The sequence below is a fragment of the Triturus cristatus genome, chromosome 7 (assembly GCF_964204655.1).
Source record: "Triturus cristatus chromosome 7, aTriCri1.1, whole genome shotgun sequence".
Classification (NCBI taxonomy): Eukaryota; Metazoa; Chordata; class Amphibia; order Caudata; family Salamandridae; genus Triturus; species Triturus cristatus.
Window position 1 is genome coordinate 1,245,546,427 of NC_140590.1, and position 14,764 is coordinate 1,245,561,190.

Below are 14,764 nucleotides of genomic sequence, written 5' to 3' on the forward strand. Positions count from 1 at the left end.
GTGACAGCCACCAGAAAAACCACCTTGAGAGTGAGAAATTTTAAATCCACCACATCCAAAGGCTCAAAAGGAGGACCGATCAAAACCCGCAGGACCAAAGGCAAATCCCACAGGGGAAAGGAAGGACGAGGAACAGGCCGAGAAACAGTAAAACTGCGTAGAAGACAAGAAACCAAGTCCTCAATATCCGAAAGATTCCCCCACGGGGAACAAAAAGCCCGAACAGCGGCCCACTGGGCCCGCAGAGTGGACACAGCCAAACCCTTCTCGAAACCTTCCCACAAAAATTGAAGGACAACCTGCAAGGAACAGAACAAAGGGGAGACCCCCAACGCCGAACACCAACGATCAAAATTACCCCAATGCCTATCATAAGCCTTAAGGGTAGAAGGCCTCCGGGAACGCTGAAGAGCCACCGCTAAATGCTCCGGGAAACCGCGCCGTCTCCAACCCTGCCTCTCAACTTCCACACCGACAACCGCAACCGGAGAAGTGACAGGCACGGGGAAGACCGAAGTGGAGACGGAGACAGGGGAAGAAACCAGGGACCCTGCACCGCCAAAAGATGCACCGTCGGAAACCAGAACCTCCGAGGCCAAAACGGCAGGACCGCCACCACTTCCCGATCCTCCTGACACAAACAGGCCAGAAACCTGGGAACCAGAGCCAGGGGGGGGAAGGCATAGAGGAGACGCGACGGCCACGGGAGAGACAGAGCGTCCACCCCCCAGCAACCCTCCCGCAGAAACCGGGAGCAAAACCGAGGGAGCTGAGCATTGTGCCGGGAGGCAAAGAGGTCCAGAAAGGGACGCCCAAACCTCCCGCACACAAGCCGAAACGCAACCGGGGTGAGAGACAACTCCAGAGAATCCGGAAAGCACCGACTCAGGGCATCCGCCACAAAGTTGTCCACTCCCCGAAGATGAACCGCCGTCAGAGACAGCAGATGGCCCTCTGCCCAACAAAACAGGGGCACCACTATCGCGTTCAAAGAAGCCGAACGAATCCCCCCTTGATGATTCAGATAAGCCACCGTCACCATATTGTCGGACCGCACCAACACGCTCCGACCGAGCAACAGATCCCGAAAACCCATCACAGCGCGGGACACCGCCGTGAGTTCTCTCCAGTTGGACGACCGGCGGCTCTCCAGGATGGACCAACGACCCTGAAGGGAGCGAGACCCCAAGGTCGCCCCCAACCCAAAGCGCTGGCATCCGACGTCAAGACCAGAGAAGGAGAAGACTGCAGGGGCAGACCCAAAGACAGATGATCCCTCACAGACCACCAAAGAAGAACCGGGAGGACCACCGGAGACACAGGAATAAGAACCTTTCAAGTCGCGGGACAGGGGATCCCAGAGAGACAGGAGGTACACCCAAAGGGGGCGCAGATGAAAACGCGCCCAGGCCACCGTAAAAACAGTTGCCGCCATCAGACCCATAGGACGCAACCAAAAGCGCACCGGAAAGGCACCCCCCACCCGGAAACGACGAGCAAGGGACACCAACGGCACAACCCGAGGCTCGGGGAGGAACACACGGTTCAGATCCGAACGGAAGCGGGCCCCAATGAAAACCATGTCCTGGGACGGCGTCAGTTGACATTTGGGCAAGTTGATCAGGAAACCATGGGCCCGCAACGCCGAGCACACCACCTCCCTGGCCTCCAGCAACAGGACCCGAGATGGAGCATGGATCAACCAGTCGTCTAAATAGGGGTACACCATCACCCCTTGGAGATGAAGCCACGCAACCAAAGGCGCCACCACCTTCGTAAACACCCTTGGCGCCGACCGGAGACCGAAGGGCAATACCATGAACTGGTAATGACGCCCCTGAACACAAAACCGCAGAAACCTGCGGGACCGAGGATGGACCGAGACATGATAATACGCATCCTGAAGATCGAGGGTACACATGAAGTGACCTGGCAGCACCAATGGAATCACCCTCTGCAAGGTCTCCATGCGGAAAGGAATCTTGGCCACCCATTTGTTCATCACCCGCAGATCCAAAATCAAGCGGAAACCCCCGTGTTCTTTGGAACCAGAAAGACCAGGGAATAGAAACCCAACCCCGTCTCCAACGGAGGAACCTCCTGAATGGCACCCTTCCGAAGAAGGTCCAGAACCCCGAGAGAAAGATGAGACCGCTTCACACGACTCGAAGGCCAAGGAGTCGGCCGAACACCCGAGTCTGGAGGAGGAGCCGTAAACTCCAGAACATAACCCTGGCGAATTATGTCCAACACCCAGACGTCGGAACAAGACTGAACCCAGGCATCCAGGAAGAAGCGCAGCCGCCCTCCAACCAACAACCCGGGAACCACCGCCAAAGAGTCAGGAACGTGGCTTGGCAGGAGGAGGGGACTTAGCCTTACGGTCCCGACCACGGCCAGAAGCAAACCTACCCTGGCCTCTCACAAACTGCCTACGAGAAGCAGGGCGAAAGAAAGATTTGGGTTTAGAAGGGACAGGAGCAGTAGCAGAGACTTTAAAAGAAGAAGAATGCTTCTTTTCCTTAAACAATTTGTGCAATTTCGCCTCCAACTCCCCCCCAAACAACATTGTACCCTGAAAGGGCAACCTCAAAGCGCATGCTTTCTGCGCAGAGTCCGTCTTCCAGTCCTTAAGGACAAGACTGCGACGGGCTGCCACACAAGCCCCCCCGGACAGAGCAGAAGCACGCACAACGTCAAAGGAGACATCAGACAGCAGCTCCACCTGACGCTCAATCTGCTCAAGCAAACTAGAACAGTCCGTGGCATTATCCATAGACTGATAGAGAGACTTCAGGTCAGACAACAGGGACTGCGACACATAAGTCCCGTAGATGCCCGCCCTCAAGGCCAGGTGGGAACCAGAATACACCTTACGGAGCGCCACATCCGCCTTCTTGTCAACCGGATCCTTCAGCACAGCATCTTCAGCAAGGGAAGTACGCCCCACCAAACTAGCCACAAATGAGTCAATAGGAATTGTATCAGGCAGTTCAGTAGCCATATCCTGCAGAGGATAGAGTTTAGCCATGAATCGCGGAATCAGGATGCGATCAGGATCAGCCCACTCGCGCTTCAAAACATCCTTGATGAAGGGATGGACAGGTACATCGACAGTGGCAGCACTCTGAAATTGTCGCAACAAAGGGCCCCTAGAGGTACTAGGTGCGTCCTCGTCAGGGAACCCCATGTTCTCTTTAACATGCTGCACAATAATGGTCATAGCATCCTTGTCCACATATTTGCCCTTCAACTCTTCATCCCCCAAACCAGCAGACTCATCGCCACTAGAGGCCGAAAAAACAGGAGCAGGACACCTGCGACGGGAACCAACATCACCCATCTCAGTCAAGGTTTCCCTGATCAAGCGCTTAATATGCGCATCAGCACCAGCATCACGGCGCCTGGACCTGGCAGGTGAGGGAGACCTGGAAGCACTAGAAATAGAGGAAGACCTCTCCCGGTGATGTCTTTTCCTGGAATGCTTCCCCATCGCAAAGAACACACCAACAACAGCAAAATCGCCAGAGATAACAACCGCTATGCGGTACTCACCCCAAACGCTCGTTATAACGAGTTTCCCAAAGCCGGCAACCTCGAGGCGCCTGACTTCCGTCCACACGATCAAAAACCGGAAGTCAGGCATGACGACTTCCGGCCGGGGAAGGAGCTCCAACCAATCCAGAGGAGCAGCTCGGCCGCGCCCCCCAGCAAGCCCGGCAGGCCAGGGGAGGCGGCCATCGGGCCAAGAAGAAACCAACGCGGTATTACACCGCCGCGAGGTTCACAAAAATGGAGAGGCCCGGGCCACTCCCCCCAAGCCCAGCAGGGAGGGAGGGAGAGGCCAACAACGAAGGGCCGCCGGCACCAGGTAAGAACCAGCAGCCGCAACGTGAAATCCAGAAAGAAGGCAGGAGCGCCCCCGCTCCTGCCGCGTCCTTACACCGTTAGGAAGACAGAAAAAGAACAGGAGGAATGCTGGGACGGTACTCCTTAAGTACTCCCAGTGGGAGGGGGAAGGGTAGGTCCAGCATTCCTTCGTTCTTTTTCTGTCAGTGAGATAGTTACATCTCACTTGTCCATGACGGTGTCGAGGACGGAGGGACCTAGGGGTAATGGGACCGAAGCTCTGCTCCCTCTTGCGACGGCCAGTATGAGTCAGAGTCGAAAAGAGCACAGTTAGGGGTAGATTTTCGAACATGTTGTGCTGGGTTAGCGTCACAAAAGTGACACTAACCAGTACAAAATGTTTTTGGGGGATTTTACTTTCCAGTGCAAAACTTGTATTGCGCTGGAAAGCACCCCAAAAGTAGCGCAAACCACTGCTTTGGATTACTTAGCGCCAAGGAGGTGTTACATGGGCGTTCCCATGCAACCACCCATGCCTTTTGACGCAAAACCCTATCTACCAAGAATTGTAGACAGGGTTTAGTGCTAAAAGTTAATTCCACTTCAAAGGAGGCTCTAACAGGAGAAATGTTTTTATTTCTCCTTCCTTTTCTGACTTTGCACGCATGCTGCACTGTGTAGCACACATACAAAGAGAGAAAACTTTTAAACTTGTCTAGGCATGGTATTTTGTACGGGAAGGATACCCTTCCGCACTAAGGTGTGTGCGTGGCGCTCGGAAGCTGAAATCTGCACTAGGAGAAGGGCGGGAGAGTGCTATATCTCTGTAGATACGGCGTTCGACTGCTCCCTCCCTGTCACACAGTGCAGCCTCTTTGGGGGCTGCGCTGTGTCACGTGCCTTTTTAAAATATCTGGCCTTTGGCTAATACATTCAGCAGCAAAAACAGCCTGCAGATTACAGGTTTCAATCTGACAGCTTGACTTAGATTTAATTGGTTTGTGGTTGAGGAAATAAAGCCCACTGAATGGAGCTATAAAAAACACCTGTGGTTCTCATACCAGAAGGCACCGTGGTTTGTGATGTGTACTATACAGAGAGACCACATTTATACATAAGTCACATATTGCAGGAGCCACAAAAGGGAAACCACATATAGGGTCTTCAATCTCAACAGAGGGGCCGCAGACGCATCAGTCTTGTGTTTTTATTGCTAAATCAAGCAATCAAATGAATCTTTATTCAGATATAAATATCCATAAGAGATTCATTGCTACATCAACTCACCGGTGAAAAGTGCAACAACTTGCTAGCCATGATTAGTGTAAGGACCCTTGTCTATCCGCATCCTCTGAGGAGGCACCCCATTGCCTAGCCCACATTAACAGCCTTACTCCTATTCATCTGGCCTCTAAGGAATGCATAGCCATTTCCTCCTTGTATAATAGCCCATGAAGCTTGCCAAAAAAATACCCTTCCACGCACATGCATGTGGTGTGGTCCCCGAGGGAAATAGGCAACCCTATCGCCCTGCCCACCCCCACACATCCTATCCTGCTGTATTTAGGCATCAGGAGATGGTTATCGTTGGCCAGCTATTCAGGAGTAAGTTGTAGTTTAGGGATTCTTAAGTTGTGAAGGCCTACTGCATTAAAAAAAAACTTTCACTTGCTACATGTGCATCTGCGGTCGACCGCTGACAGAAACAAGTATATTCGCAAACATTTCTAGTTTTTCTAGGTAGTGCACATGGTGAACAACCAACCATACACTGAGATTGCTTTATTGTGTAGCATGGTAGGGTAAAGATGCAGGGACGTAAAGCTGTAGTGTTAAAAGTAGGGGCGACATTAAACAAACATTGAAATATCTGAGGCACATAGACATTAGTGTCAACTATATTCTGGGCATTTCCGATTAGTTTCAAAGGACATCCTTTATTTATAGGGTCTGTCGTTGAATACATTTACAGTTTTAAAAATGTTGACTCAGTCTTTTAATGCTTTGTAAAAAAATAAGAATGGAGCGTGGTTCACTAACTAGAGAATTAGGCTCTGGTTTTGAATTGTCCATTCTCAAAATGTGGTCGCAAATTGTGCACCAACTTTTTGCGAATTGAAAGAAATTTTGTGAACCAACCTATGTACTAATAGTTCGGTTCACAACATTTCAAATTGTAGTGTGTCTCTATTTGACCTCCCTCATCAATATGCATTAGCCACATCAAAAATTGCAACCCACTACGATTGGCTAGAGTCACAGGCATGGTGGCCTGCTGGGGTCAGCACACCTCCATATCTCTGATTACTTTTCAATAAAGCAATTTTTTAAAAATTTAAATGCAGTCTGTTTTCCCCAAAAAATTAAGTTAAACAAACCTTTTTTAGGAGAAGGCAGCGGTCCGAAAAAGTTTTTGTCAACATCCTCAAAGGGGAATCCTTCCGGTTGCGAATAGCTTACCACCAATTTAGATTTGGTGATAAAAAATAAATGGTTTGCCACCAGATTTCGGTCGCAGACCAATAATACATCTCTTAAGGAATCATTATTAAAAGGGATAGCCTTAATACGCCCCTTCAAATAGTGATTCCTTAACCCCTTCGCCGCGGCAGAAATTCCGCCGCGGCGCTGGGGGGGTTTGGGGGCAGTTGCGGTGGCGCTGTGCTCGTGACGGAACCACTCCGTCACGAGTCACGGGTGAGCTGTGCTCATGACGGAGTGGTTCCGTCACGTCTCCACCCACTGCGCTAATCGCCCGCACAGGCGGGGAATTAGCGCCGCGTGGGCGGAGCGGCCGCCAACGGCCGCAGCATGACGGAACCACTCCGTCATGAGCACAGCGCACCCGTGGCTCATGACGGAGTGGTTCCGTCATGAGCACGGAAAGGGTTAATATTTACTTAACCCATTTAACAATTTGTAAAACCTTTTCCAAATCTTTAATTAGGTTTACTAAATAACAAAATGTGTTATAGCAGTCGCAGACCTACAAGAACAATGACTTTTCACTGATGTAAATGAGAGCTCGCTCAGCGTTCTAATTCTGTTTAATTGATGACACTAGAACTGGTGAAGATTTTTTCCACATATGCAGCTCTGGGTGCAGTCAAAGGATCTGGAAAGACATGAACAGCGGGCACACCCCAGACGGAGTCGATATCTACTAGTCCTCAGCTGTACAAATTCGGCCAAAGCTTCAAAGCATGATCAGACTATTCAGGCTGGTTGAATGGCTTTTCATTAAAAAAATTCACTATTTCACATCAAATGTATGGAAGACTTATCGATTGGCAAGCATTACAATGTTTTTTTTCACCCCTTTCCATGCACTCACATTTCGTAAAACTTCTTTTCATTATTATTAAGAACTAGGGAACCCAATACCAATTCCAAACTCCCAGCAAAATCTAAACTTATATTTCTGTTTTTAGCCTCTTCTTATTCTCCCACAAAGGTCACAGTAACATTCACAATTTATGATTGCAGAATGGGTGTACCTATGTATTCATCACCCAGCAAATGTGTGACCAAAGTCATCTGAATAAAAAGGACAATGACGTTCTTTTGCGAATCCCTCTGCCCCTCACCCAAGCCAATAGTGAAAAGTCGAATCAAGATGTAGATCATGCAAATTATTTTTTAATATAAAAATATTTGCATTTCCACTATAGCAATCATGTGTACAAGGCAACATAAAAGAGTATATGACATTGTTCATAGCATATACAAGAGAAAAACATACATTGAAACCACTGTAGCTAGAAGATGAAGAATCCTCCCAAGTCGCCCAGGGTCTGCGGTGGTGAGCACTGGGTAAAGGAGTCAACCAGTCCTAGGTTAATGATCATTGCTATTTTGCATCCGGTTGGATCCGTTGGTGCAATGTTAGGGAGCTTCTGCCTTTGTGCGCGGATTCTTCTGCCAGGGTACACCTTTCAGTACCACCCCTCCTTTCGCCCATTGCAAATCATTTTTACAGAGTAGGCATTACTTTACATTCATACTATAATCGTCTCCGAATTCTGCATCTATATAAGGCAGGATAGGAAGCAGCACCAGCAAAAGATTGTCCCTATCTTTCACCAGTTTTATTAGCAGTCTCACCATGGCCATAACCTCCCAGACTTGCTCACGCCCCATTTCACTGATTTGCAATCACCATAGGGGCAGTCTCCTAAAGCTGTTATATCAGTTGCCAATGCTTGACACCTACTTTCTCCCACACCTAGGACAGAAATCCAAGAATGACAGGGTGGGCATCCATGGGAAAGAGGAATCTCACCATTTAGTTAATGGCCACTAACACTCTTCCATCATATCTTCAATTTATTGTACAACCATAATATTCACTAGGGTGGACCGACTTCACCACTTTGTCTTCAGATTAGATTTGAAATGTTCTGGACAATCCCTTTCAGCTTGTACAGAGTCAAGTACCAGCCCATCATGATTTTGAAAAATTACTCATTGGCCTAGATTTATTAAACATTTGACCAGGGTAAAACCCACTAAAGTCTTACAAAGGTGTTTTGTGCCTGAAATGTATCCTTTTCTCAAGGCAAATAGTACTTAGTTACCTTGCATCAAAAAGGGGTAACTTGGGCAGATCAGCACAAACACCAATACTTTTAAGATGGGTACATTGGGATGTGTGTAAAAAAAAAAAAAGATGTTAAAACCTTTCTTGAAGCAGGCATTAAAAAGGGGAAATACCTCCAATTCTCCAAACAACACATACAATTGCATTGTGCTGTAGTGCTCAGCAAACAACCAATGTGTGGAATGCTTCACATCTTGTCTAAGTATAGGAATGTGTACTAGAAAGGTATGACTCAAGTACAAATCCTATGCTTGACAGTGAGCACTCACCCCAGCACATTGATATGAGGCTAAATGTGGCCTAAGACAGGCTTTTTATTGTGCTTTAGGTCTTGCCTAAGACAGCAAATGCTGTATGTTTCAAGACTTTTTATCAGCATACAGTTGGGCTTAGAGCCTGCCCATTGTTTACCATTGGTTGGCTTTATTGTCACGCTCAGTTGCTTGTTTCCTATTTGATGGTTTGTGTGGGCTTTACTTCCTCTATCATGGGTTTGTCTTTTTCCTGGAGCACAGACACATTACTGTGTCTTTACACTGCTCTTTTTTTGTAACTTTTTTCTTTTTAGTTAAGCACTCTTGAAGTGTGTGTTTTTTCCAGCTATCTCCCTCGTGTGCTTCTCTGCCCTGTCTCCATGTTGTTCCTGTAAACTGTGTGCTTCTCTGCACCCTTGTCTACATGTTGCTCTCTCACCGTGTGCTTCTGTGCCCCCTCTTCTCCATGTTGCTCTGTCTCACCATGTGCTTCTGTGCTCCCAACCCTCTCCTGTCACTGTGTAGCAGTGTCCTGTCATGTATTTCTCTGCCCCATAAACTCAGTTTTCATGTTGCTTTTCCTCGCCGTGTGCTTCTGTACTACTGATCTTCAGATTGGAAATTAAAAATTATTTTAGAAAAGCATCCACATCATTTGATAGGTGTGTACCTACGAAATTACATGTCAGTCCATACCAATTTTTTCTGTAATTCTTTAGCTATGCTAAAGGAATCAGAGCGGAAGCATGGCTAAAACTCATTGGCAAGTCAATAAATCCCAAAGGCAAACCTACTGTCTTTGCCAATGCTTGTTAATAAATATGGCTCTGTGATGTTTTCTCCCTTTTACGCGGTTTTGCAGCGCAGCATTTTTGGTTTCCGAGCCACATTGCTCTACACTAAATCTCAGCCAGCAGGTGTGTTGGAATACCATGTTTTCCTCTGTTTCTCCATATTAATGCCCAGTTCTTACGTGGTGTTGACCTACCCAGCCCAGCCTCCTTTCACTTCCCTCAGGGGAACTGAGTGTAATTTATGTAGCTCCAACACCAGCCTTGAAGGTACAGACCAGCACCTCAAAAGATGTTTTGACAAGGGGTGTCGTTTTTTAAATACCCCTAAAAGAACTGGGGCAACCAGTTCCACTAGTACCTTTTTTATGCAAACTCACCGGAGTCAGGGCCATTTGCCCTTGAGTATAAGCCTAGCTTGTACTGTACATCTGTCCTCTCAATATGGGAGATCTGTTAGAAGCCATCAAAATGTACTGGTACAGCAAGAGAGGTGCCCGTCAATCACAGTGACAGGTGCTCATTTAGGGCTGAAGAAGTGGTGCTTGCTGACCCTGGAACAATATTTGCTGACAGCAATATCTAGCGCCTCTTACTAACCACTGAAACATAACTGAACAACAAGAGGAGCTCCTAGATAATCTTATGAAGACATGTTACTGCTAAATATATTTGAATATGTTTGCGGTTGGACTAATGACTTTGTTTCTTTGTCCCCTATCTGCAGGGAGATTCTGGTGGCCCACTCTCATGCAAAGTGGGTGACACCTACTACCAAGCGGGAATCGTCAGCTGGGGGGATGAGTGCGGATCCCCGAATCGGGTTGGTGTCTACACTCTGACCAGCGTATATGCATCATGGATTGCGAAAAATGCCCCAGGGGCAAAAATATCCTGTCCCACCATTGGTATCACACCAGTTGAAGAACCAGAGGGCGGGTGCATAGATGCAGATGGCGTCTTTCATGCCAATGGGGCCTCTTCCTTAGCCCTGGTGGCTGCCTCGTTACCACTGTATTTCCTGACTGTGTACCTGCTCAGTGCCCTGTAAATGGGCATTCTGTAGAGGGCGCTGCTGTGAGCAACCCGACGGGTTGGGCGCACGTGCAGAGAGACTACAGATTCATGCCAAGACTTGTTGACTCTACAGCAGAGAAAGAGTGCGCTGGAAAAATTGACTCACTAAGGCGTCCTCCAGGATCACGTGCACTGCTGGGAACGGGCCAATCACTGTTTGCTGTGTGAGAGGAAATGCAGGAGAGAGCAGGAAGTGGAAAAGGACGTAAAGGAGCACAAAGCCACTACCCAAAACTCTGGAGAAAAGCTGAACCTGCTGTTAATGTTACATAGCATCACGAGACAACTGTATGCATTCATTTCATGGGGGATGAGGGGAGCTGTAATCGAGTCACGACATCAGTGCAAGATGCAGCATGATGACGTAGGAGGGGACGTTATCGACCCATGTCTCCTGTTATTCATTTATAACACATTTCTGTGTCTTTAGTCCTATTTCTATGCTCTCAAACTGTATTTCACGACTAAGCATATAGCCAGTGGTAGATTCTATTTCCATGTTTCTAGGTTCTTGCATTTGTAAGATGTGCACTGTTCACCCCAGCAGCGGCTTCTAAGAATAACAACGATGGTGGACCCCTACGTAACTGGACCATCTAATGGGGCATTACTGTACAAATGCACTTGTAAACAGACAAGAACTGCGCCACTTCATATAAGATTACTGTGCCTTTAACCCCCTTAATTTAGTCGAACTGGACTTCTTTACTCAGTTCATTAAATACGTTCAGGGTAATGTGTGGGTACTTTTTGAAGCAACAACACCTCTGTAAGATCTAAATGGCTGGAGGGGCGAAAACCAGCAAAACTCCAAGTGAGGGCGGGAGCTTCACGAGTTAGTCCCCAGCTTCTGTTTAAGTTACAACATGGTGCCTGATAAGGGGCGGAGTAATTTTGCATGGTGGTGGCTAGCTAGGAAGAGCAAGGCAAAAATCATGAGTAATGAGATAGGCTCCCAAATATGGACATTTAGATTTCAATGGAATGTTCCACTAGTGGTGGAGTTGTATCAGTATGGACTCTTGGACGCCGATTTACCAATATGTCATAGGGTGATAACAGTGACATCACATACCGTTTTCCTGATGACATCACAGGTCCCATAATTAGCTTCTCAACCGCCACACATTTGCTGTTGAGGGGCGAAGGGTACATAAAGTAAATGGGGCCCTTGGTGTCCCATTTACTTTCAGTTCCTGACACTTTCTTCATGAACTTTGAGAGCAGGGGTAGAAGTGTCAATTCCATGGGGACCCCAAGGGCAAGCTTGGGTGAGCACCTTCTACCACGGATGCCCATGACATCCATTCTCTAGCACTGTATGGTGCCTGGAGGGTTGTTTGGTGTCTTTGAGAACCCTGGACTTCAATTCCTCTCCAACCCTCACCTGGCAAACAAGCCCAGACCATTTGGCTTTTTAGAGCAGGGCTCAAGTGCATACAGTAGAGGATGTTCGCACATGTATGCACTCGGTACCATAAGTTTTACAGGCTGGCAACATATGTATGCATTCGTTCTCAGTGTTCAATCTGCTTTATTCTTACTGCTGAGTGAGCTGTCTGGCAAGAGGTGATGCACGTTTGCTATCATAGTTTCATCTGTTGCCTAGGCAACAGAAAGGTAGTTCTTTGGTTTTCCTTAAAAACACACATTTAACATATGTTACATCATGATAATCACTAGGGGCCTAATTCACAAAGAATTAGAATATCTATGCATCGTAGATATCTGAATATAATTTGCAAACAGTTCCTCTTTTTTGGGATCTACAGAAATCCGAAGACTTTGCCTCAGAAATCTGCACTAGTAATACATTTCCAGTCGTTCTCCTGCATTCAACTCCAGCAGATTGTCGGCTGCGTTGGGAATATGTATTTACACATTGTAGTTTTTTCTATTTTTCTCCTTGTGCTAAACATTTTTTCGCTTGGAGAAAAGTGCTCCTGCACCAAATAAAAATATGTGATTGCTGGGAGCATTGAACAGCCATACTTTTGCAAATACTCCAATTATTCACATTAATACAATTAGGTGCACAAATATGGCGGGAAAAAACCTTGGGGAAGTTGCTAACATACACGAAGTTGAGATTTTATAGGTTTCCGATAAAACAATGCATAATATCTATTATCCTGGATAAGCCCATCAATCTCAGACCCCGGGTGCCCCGGTAGCCGACATGCATACCCCCGACACCGCACCGCCTCACACGGTCCGGGTCCCCACGACGGGGGATCCCACCCAATGTCCCGCACACCACCTTCGGGCCAGTTGGGTTCCCCCCTGCTCACCTGATTCACCCAACGGTTCCTCATCCCGGATTGTGCACACGCCCATCCCCCCCTAGGTGGGAGGCAGCTCTACTGTCGAATGGACAATGGCAGACTTGGGACATAGCCTTTGCCCCGTCCTTCAGAACTTCATGGCACTTCCCAGTTTGGTTCTCCTCCCCAGTTTTCTTTACGGGCAAAGATCTGCTACAGTGCAGACCACATCTACACGGAATAAGACACATACGTACTTTCTATATTGATAATGGTCTATTTCGCTACTCATGTAACATACTCATTTCCACGGAATGTGATGTATGTATGCTTATATTCCTAAATGCCAATAAAAAGAACTTTAAAAAAAAAAAAATCCTGGATATGCCCATTTTCTCACCCCTTTACCTTACTCACCACTGTGAATAATTAAATCGTCTTGGTGGATTTCTCGCAGTAGTAAGCAAAATTTGTAAAAGGGAAATTCTACAAGTACTGATTCTGTGAATCAGAAGCTGGAATTAATAACAAACAATTACTCTATTTCAGATTGCAAGCTACACTTGGGACCGCAAAAGGTTTCCTGACTCTGACGTAAAGTCACAAAATTCAAATATCAATTAATTATAGTAGTAATTCCTACAATTAGTTTAATCGACATTTCTTCACTGGTTACCACAGTTTGTTTGGGGTCGCTATGTATTGGTAAGAGTAGCTTTTTGCAATTATTTTTAAGCACATTTGGACCTATAGTCTCGTGGACACCTGTCTCACACAGAGCCACCACTTAAGTACAGCATATGTCTAAATAGGAAAGTGTTTTAGAAATGGATAAACGTATCGCTTTCCTTCCTTATTGTGACCAGTTCCTTACCTTCGACACTGTGCAAATTAGGGACAGATCCCAAAAAGGAATGTTCTCCAACATAAACAAATCTAGACTGAGCAAAAATGTCTATTATAATTTAGAGTCCTCAATGCCTTATATTTTTCCATGTTCGATTTTGTTTCCAGTTTGTATCCAAATAAACAATTTTACCCAAAAATGTATTGTGGTGGATTGGAATTTCAGAAAACAAAGCCTTATTGATAAGTAAAAGAGCATGTGCAACACTAATAGCTCTGAACGGTATCTATAACTGGAAAGTTTGGTTTTCAGATTTTATTTTGATGCGGCCAAAAACAGAAAAGACGTGCAAAAACTGACAGCACATCAAATGAGGAAAACAAATCAATCTTCTCTCCAAGTTGTACCAGTATTGCTACTGTGCCCAACATGAGGAGAACCACATTTGCTTTCTCCTACCTTTCTAATGTCATTTATCAGTCTTTTTTCTATGTCTTTTCTGGCTTTTTGTCTTTGAATTTGGCTTTGGCCCTGGTTCCGAAGGAGAGATTATGAACCAAGAGTCTACACCATAGGATGGCCCAATTTCACTTGAAAGTCATCACTCCTATCAGCTCTCCACTAAAATAGGACAGGCATGTGGTATACATGGAATAATATACACCATGAGTATGCAACCCTGTTATGCTGGGTATTTAATGCGATAGGTTGAGAGTGTGAATAGGCTTGCACTGTCCTCTCTGTATTGTTCACACATAAGGGTACTATTAGAATGTTGTGATTTGTACCTGGGAAGCAGTTGCTCCACTTGACTTAATGGTGGCAGTCCCGCACCAAGACTACAATAAGTGTACCTGCACTTTCAACTTCGCAAGAGTTCTTACTTAACAAAGATGACAACGCGTTGAAGCAGCCTCTGCACACTCTGGAACCCATTCGTGCAGATCATGGGATTCAACTCTTACCTGTTCCTTATGATCAACATTCTTTTTGCAGTTCGGAAGTTAGCTCATGACACTAGTCTCTGCTTGTGTACATCTATTTTTTTTTTAAGTGGCAACACCTCTGTTTTAAGGAAGAAA

General features: G+C 46.6%; 1 protein-coding gene across 1 annotated transcript in view; it reads left to right on the forward strand.

The window, feature by feature from the left end:
- The window catches only part of LOC146811711 (prostasin-like), a 100,534-nt gene extending 86,653 nt beyond the window's left edge, over positions 1-13,881 (forward strand). Inside the window, exon 6 of the mRNA XM_085618702.1 lies at positions 10,222-13,881. Coding sequence (XP_085474828.1) covers positions 10,222-10,545 — 324 coding nt within the window. The 3' untranslated portion in view covers positions 10,546-13,881. The remainder of the gene's footprint in view (positions 1-10,221) is intronic.
- Positions 13,882-14,764: the final 883 nt, after the last annotated feature.